General features: G+C 43.0%; 2 protein-coding genes across 3 annotated transcripts in view; one reads left to right on the forward strand and one right to left on the reverse strand.

Moving 5' to 3' along the window:
- SARC_01161 overlaps positions 1 to 4,583 on the forward strand; it is a 5,574-nt gene extending 991 nt beyond the window's left edge. For both annotated transcript variants that reach the window (XM_014305121.1, XM_014305120.1), the window contains exons 2-8: positions 486 to 566; positions 813 to 1,602; positions 2,351 to 2,454; positions 2,668 to 2,745; positions 3,148 to 3,237; positions 3,587 to 3,717; positions 4,156 to 4,583. In XM_014305121.1, the coding sequence (XP_014160596.1) occupies positions 486 to 566; positions 813 to 1,602; positions 2,351 to 2,454; positions 2,668 to 2,745; positions 3,148 to 3,237; positions 3,587 to 3,717; positions 4,156 to 4,210 (1,329 nt within the window). In that variant the 3' untranslated portion in view covers positions 4,211 to 4,583. The remainder of the gene's footprint in view (positions 1 to 485; positions 567 to 812; positions 1,603 to 2,350; positions 2,455 to 2,667; positions 2,746 to 3,147; positions 3,238 to 3,586; positions 3,718 to 4,155) is intronic.
- Positions 4,584 to 5,021: 438 nt separating this feature from the next.
- SARC_01162 (hypothetical protein) lies at positions 5,022 to 7,118 on the reverse strand (the record flags this gene model as incomplete). The annotated part of the gene is made up of 4 exons (XM_014305122.1): positions 5,022 to 5,832; positions 6,131 to 6,503; positions 6,741 to 6,982; positions 7,037 to 7,118. 4 exons carry the CDS (start codon positions 7,116 to 7,118, stop codon positions 5,645 to 5,647), a joined length of 885 nt encoding a protein of 294 aa, XP_014160597.1. The 3' UTR covers positions 5,022 to 5,644.
- Positions 7,119 to 7,588: the final 470 nt, after the last annotated feature.

Consider the following 7,588-nt stretch of genomic DNA (forward strand, 5'->3'; position numbering starts at 1 on the left):
TGTGTGTGTGCACATTTTCATATTGATACACAAACACGTGTATATAAATACACACACACACACACATACATATACACACACACATATATATATATATATATAGAATTAAATATAGATATAGATACAGGTATAGATATAGAAATACCAGAAATAGGGGAGGCGATTACTGCTATACTTTTACTGAGATATCGCAATATATATATCTTTATGTATCTACACCTATCTTAGTATAGTCGATTAAGTAGATTTCATTCCCACGATATATCATTGCAGCCTACTTCCATCATAGTTCACTGATGTTCATATTATTTCGGACCCTGTTTATACACCAAGATCGGGTGTGCAGAATATACCATGTCGAAGGTTAAGGATAGGTATACAAGTCTTAAATGTAGCATTATCGGCTCTATCTGCCAGCACGGTGACTCCATTCGCGGATGGATCTTCATCATACTATACTTATGGTTTTGTTGTTTACGACATAGAGCAATGCAGTGGAAGTAAGTGAAACAAGTGGGGCGTCCGCCGCGGCGAAAAAGAAAAAGAGGAAGAGAAAAAAGAAAAAGGTAAGGTATCATATTTGCTGCGCCGTTGATTCATTCTCTATGGCTTGTTGTAGGATCTTTGTTTCCAGTGCCTTGCTGTTCCCTTAAGGGTGTTCAGTATTTGTCGTTATTCGCACAGCACCAGGTGTTAAAAACTACTGATATCCGAATACCATAGTTTGTTCAACGTCACTTTGCAAGAAACCGTGTGTCCACTATGCTGAGGAATTCGAACCTACTAAACGTTACATCTTTCGTGGCCCACAGGCAGTAGCGGCTGATGTGTCGAACGCAGATGTAAGCACAGAAACAGCTGTGGAGGGTAGTACAAACAACGACACAGAAATAGAAGCGGCAGCCAAGGCCGGAAAGAATAAGCTAAAGGACATGAATGGTGTAGACAATCACATAGCCCAACACGAACACGAAATCACCAAGCAGACCAACGAGGCACTCACAGAGCACATGCAGGAATCGCTCCAAAAGTCAGAGACGCCACGGAACCAGTTGGACAATGTTAGCAAAGAAGTCGAGAGCTCGAAGGAAGCTCTTGCAAGCACCAAAGCCGAACTAGAAAGTGCAAATACAAAGATCAAGGCCACCAAAACAGAGTTAGAGGACGCGCGTAAAGAAGCAAAGGCCACGAAGGAGGCGCATGAGCAAACCCAGTCAGAGCTTGAGAGCGCCAAGGAAGAAGTGAAGGCTATAAGGGACGCACATGCGCAAACTCAGGCCGAGCTGGAGAGTGCGAATGCGGTCAAGGCCTCGTTGCAGAAAAAATTGAACGATTCCAGTGCACAGATTGATAGCCTCAACTCGGAAGTTATGCAATTGAAAGACAAGATGAGCAAGCTCGAGCTAGCGAAGGGCAACCTCGAACAACTCGCAGCTAAGATCGAGGACTCTAAGGAGCTGTCAGCTTTGGGTCAAACGCAGGCGGTTGCGATGGAGCGCGAATTGTCGAAAATTGACGCCCTGAAAGCGGATTTGGAGAATCTACAAAGGAGTGATGAAGAGAAGCAGTCTGAGATTATCAGACTGATGGCGCAGCTTCAGAGTAGGTCTATGTGTGAGGTAGCGGTGATTTGGGCTTATTGAGCATTTGGTGTTGTTTTTTTCCTTCTTGTTGACATTTGAGTATGGCCGAGTGCATGCACAGTTTATTCTATTGACTCAACACATGTGCGACTAACACTTATGTTGATAGTCGGCCATAGTGTATGTGGTTATTTACCATTGTGTGAGGATAACATTTTGATCCACTTACACGTGTGTCTGCATCTCGGCATATAACACAATTGCTTATATATCAATGTGTCTGTCTCGGAAAAAAGCTCGTCGTATGCAGTTCATTGTTGCAGGAAGGGTTTGAGGCAGTGATCAGGTACTTACACATTAATTCTCACCTAAAGTGATGTTTAACGGCCTGCGAGATGCAATCTGATCATAAATTAGGTCAAACTCAATGTCATATAATATCGAACTTTACAAAGGGAGTTGAAGGATATAGTTCCCCCTCAGCCACGAATGTTACTTAATAGGTCAGCTATGATCCTACTTTGAGCTCCGCAATAGTTGTATTAAAATGATGAAAAATGAGAAGTACAAGTCTTGTGCCTGGTATAGAGCCAAACCGTACTTACGCCAAGCTAATTGCAAATATACGCCTACCGATTTGGGATCTATCACCAGAAACCCGCTGATATGGATTTAGCAAACGTTTACATTTAGATTTTATACCAGTGTGTCATGATACTCTTGCTAGCGATCGATGTATGACACTGCATTTTAACTCGCCCCTGTAGCAACCGAGGCAGACGCGATGCGACTAAGGAATACTCTGGTTAAGTCTCAGGCCACGGCTGAGGAGGCTGAGAAGCTTCTGTTGGATGCAAGAGGCGAGGAATCGGTAGGTTAAATCAGACGTCCATAAATGGAATGTGTTTGTGCCTGATACCACTCTAGTGGAGTTTACAATGCTGTTCGTTTGCTATTATGGTCGCGCGATCTTATCAAAGTGATGCACAGATTCCGTTTATGATGATCTTTTGTTTCTCGCACGCTATGAATGGACTTAATGTTTAACTCGCTTATTTCGCCTTGCGGCGTGTTGGAACTACAGACACACGACGTCAGCATAGAGAACGAAAGTCGATTGGCCAGGATGGAGGCGAAATGTGCGGCCGCGATAGCCGAGTTGGTATGTTGGTGACAAAGTCAGATCTTCTCATGGCGGGTGTTTTTGTTGAAATACAAGAGGTGCTCGATCGGAGGTGCTCGATTGAAACGTATCTGGACATGTAAAGCACAACCATAGAGAATGTTGTGTCCCGTAAAGGACATCGGTTGTACTTGAGATGCAGATAAATATATCATCTTGGGAGGTTCAGTCTGTATTTGTGGACACAAACACACACACTCATATATATATATATATATATATATATGTGTGTGTGTGTACATATATATGTATCTATATTTATATATATATATATATATATAATACATATACTTATAAATATATATATATACTCATACTTGTATTAATTTAACTGTATACGGGACTTTTGCCATACATATTAATAATTTTATACACTAACAGGCCGCTGTCAAAGCGAAGAGGGACGATTTTCGACGCCAATTATCAAATCTGGAACAATCCACTACCGTCAACGGTATCCTGAAAGGATTTGTAAGTGAATAGACACCAAAACATTGCACGCACAATCATACCCGCCGGTATTTGGCAATTGTCGTTGGCTCAAATCGATTCATGAGCCGAGACTGAATTACTGGCCCATACCAATGCGCTTTTAGAAACACACACATGTGAGACTGTCTCCTGCGTGGCAATTTACCAGTCATTATACTTAAATGTTCCTATCAAAACAAGCGAGTTTGTTATAATGCTCTCTCACTTACGAGTATATACAGGTATACCTCTCGGCCTGGTAGCTAGTGATTATATAGACGTCTCTGTGGACCGATACGCAGTCACATACAAATACATATAAGACTCTCTCCCCTACCAACACACACAGGAACAACCCGTGGTATGGCAACTAGCTAGCTATTGTATGGAACCAACATGCAAGAATGCCTTCACCTGGATCAGACGACGCCACCACTGCCGCGAGTGCGGGCGCAGTGTGTGCAGTACTCATAGCACAGTGTAAGTGTACACTAGCTTGTGTGATGATAAAGTATTGCTCGATATGTTACGTAGTGTCGGTCGCGAGTGCAAGTAGTATTGATCGTGATTACAAGTAGTTTCGGTCGTGATTGTAGGTAGTACTGGTCGTGATTGCGGCTAGTTTTGCTCGTCGTTTCCATAGCAGCATCATTGTCGAGATAGTGATAAACAATGGGTGCCAGTGTTTAAAGCCAAACCTTGCGTGCTTGATACACATTTTCAGCTATTTAATAGCCCTTGCGTCCATACTGTATGCGCTAGTACCGGAATTGTATGTTCTGCTTACACATTTGAATGTGTCAAGTATGTTCGAGAGTTACCTGCACTTTGATTCTGTTGTGAGTGATGCATGTTTAGTCTTCATATTCCTCACTATCCTCATTCCTGTTCCATTTTACATATTTTACTTCGTTCCAGGCGTCGCGGTGGAGTCGGATCGGTGAGAATATGTACCATGTGCCTACGATCGTAGAATTACGAGCCAAATCACTACATAAATGTGCTCAAACATCAGTCGTTCGCAGACTGCTTGTGGAATACGCACCCCTACTCTGCTTGGTGATCTCAGGACTGGGGCAACTTAGGCAACTACAGTCGTTATCATCTCAGTGTAGCAATGTTAGAAATGCCACAGAGATACTCTTAGTGGACAATTATACCCAGCTTGGTACCGCTCGGCGGCAGGTGAGAAATAGGAAGGCAACTGTACATGTGTACATATCTAGAGGGGTTTAGATGTGATTAAAGTATTTGAGCTCGCATGTCGCCCGGAAATGTATGGGTAACCACACTGCAATCACACGGGTTCCGTACACTGGAAGTTTTGACATATACATCATTGAGGATATCGATAATCTGGCACAAATGAGTATTTCAGAGGAGACAGACGTGTGTAAAATGCATTGAGTGCTGATCATGCTCTGCCTGACAGCCAGATTTGTTGTGCCATCACCGGCTGACACGCGCTAGTCCGGCAGTGTGTCTTGCGCACTACAATCAGTCGTTAGTTTCTATACAGTATTTCTCGGTACTGCAATTAGCCTTTGAGCTAGCAAGCGTCTAATTAGCCATTGAGCTAGCAAGCGTCTAATTAGCCATTGAGCTACCCACCGACCGATTAGGACCCAGTTTCAGAGCGCTTGGTCAGCAGAAGATGAAGCCCATGTCATCAAGGTCAGAACTTTTTTTGTAATGAACAGAATACTTTGCAGTATAGCAGCGAATGTGTTTTCCTCCTTAGAAGAAACGTACTCGAATTCGGAAACGGCATGGATTGCCACGAAAATACATCTAATTCATGATTAAAATAAGTCGCAGACGACTTTCGCTCTTGGGAAAGGCTAGTTTATTGTTATAACACGCCCTCACAGCCTGTATGCACTTAGCGAAGCCATCCTCATGACTAACAAACAGCTAGACTCCCAATGGACCAATGCGGCAGTGCCTTGCTCGCACCCTTCCAGCTATAGAGCGAAGTGCACCACACGCGTCGAATGTACATCAAGATAAACTACCGTTACATTTGAGCAGAAGAAAAGCCTTGGAAGCAGAGGGTGTGCACTCTGATGTTTGACTATAGATCATTTCGTAGTTTACCCACTGAGAATTCACACTCTTGTCTGCCGAATGAAATTCTGCTTGCAAGCTGTCAACTCTTATCCCATACTGGTCCGCTCAAAGCAAAATTCGCCGAACTTTATCAAGAACCCTCGAGATTGTGGCGACATATCACACAGAAGACTCGCTCAAATAGGCGTCTGTCAGTTTATAGCCCTTGCAATCTTACGATCGTCCTCTAGCTGGCAAAGATGAAAACAGCCTACCCTTGTGTGTGCTGTAATTCTCCCTACAGTCCGAGCATTGTCTTTTCATAAGGGTCAGAGTACCATGATCAAGAGTGTTGATCTCAGGCAGAGGCAAATGATATTTGAAGTATTTCTCTGTTGACACCCTCAGAGCTCTGGTACACCGTTTCGGATTTCAATTCGGGGTCGGATGCGACCAGCGACTGGAATGCAGTCATGCTCCCGCCTACTCCGAAGTAATAAGATTTTGCCGCTACCAGCGCAACTCCCCTGGGATAGGCCATGGAATCTACAGTACAGACAAGCACAGGATATTGACATGCGTTAATATAGGAATTTGGATTGGATATGAATATAAACTGAATGTACCACATTAAATACAGTAGATCGGAGCAGGAGTTATCTATATACTGTAACCAGTATATGGCAGGGCATCAGAAGTACACGACAGAGCACAAAATGGGGTGATTGCGACCATCTTGGATATTGACACCCGGCCCACACACATGACCGTCCATCGGCAAAATCAAAAAGTAACACATATTGTACACGACCATTCCATTTTGCAACATGAATATTATACGCACCTTTGATAGTCGCCAGAAGGACTTTGTTCAGGGAGGGCTCGTAAATGGTTTCTGAGGTCAGCACGATATCATACTTAAGCTCCGGTGCCTTATTTGGATTATTCAATTGCACAAACCCGGACCAATCCCCCGAGTAGAAACTCGATCGTTGTGCCAATGCACTCGGATGCACTTCCTCATTCAAAGACTTGCCGCTAACAGGTGCGTTTAATACGACATTGGGTATAGTCACGTGAGTAAGCACCTCCTCGTTGTAGTCCTGAAAGTCCACCCTAGAAGCGGACGTGCAGGAGATCATGTACACGCCAGGCAGACCACTGCCACAGCCCAGCTCAAGAACTCGAGTACTGGACATGTCCACGCCTTTGCTCATCTGAGACAAACGAGAGGTCATATCAATTCGACGCAGAAGTGAACGAGTTTTATTTCGGTACACCACTGAGTAAGATTGCACTCTAAGCCAGGAACCAGGACATTGTGATACAGACAGTCAAAAGAAAGGTAATATTGTAGGGCCATTTATCAGACACACTCTATAACTAACTACAAACAACTCGCAATCGACAACGAGGCAGATACATCATGCGAAATGAGTTCGGTCTGACCATACCTGTGCCAAAAGCATTAAGAGGTCGAGCGAGCACTCCCAGGTCTTCAAGCCACCTTCGTAAACACCCGGAATAAGATCTGTATTGTTGCTAAGGGCTGTTTTGATGTCTTGAGACCCTGTGGTCGCCAATTCATAAGTCGTGTTCTCTAAGACTTTCTTGTATAAGTTGATTTCTCCCAGAGTTAATAGCTCGCACGGTATCTCATTCTTGCGAATCGGCTGCGTCAGCTCAAGCAAGCAGGCTGAAAAATTAAAGAATGCCCAATGTAATACTCAGTGTTCAGGTCAGGGTGGACAAGAGTTGTGCATCATCAAGAAGGACACGGTAATAGTCATGTCTTGTAACAGTAGTTCTGCAGCAATGCTGTATGGCTTCATATAGCCATTGCACGACAGTATGCTAAAACCTTCATGACGAATTTTCTCGGATGTTTGAGAATATATATCATACAGATAGAAACACGAATTGCCTGATGAAAATATGGCAGGATAATTAAGTGAAGATCCACATTTGAAGTAAAATTTGCACATGCACGTTTGCGCGAATCATCCGACTCCAAGAGTTCCAAACAAGTAACTCGTCACATAGACAAAAAGGTACACGATGTACTTTCATATATATATATATGCACATGTCTAAGTGTATATAAATACAACCTTCTATATTCATACAATATATACGAAGATGAGTTTCCACGCGTGAAGTTCAAACTTTGTGAAACAAACATTGAAAGGTGAAAAGTATTTGCAAGTACAAAATATGTACCTACATGTACCCATATACACACACATATATATATATATATATATATATACATATACATATAAATATATATACATGTATATAT

Source organism: Sphaeroforma arctica, assembly GCF_001186125.1.
Source record: "Sphaeroforma arctica JP610 unplaced genomic scaffold supercont1.44, whole genome shotgun sequence".
In the NCBI taxonomy this organism is placed as follows: domain Eukaryota; class Ichthyosporea; order Ichthyophonida; genus Sphaeroforma; species Sphaeroforma arctica.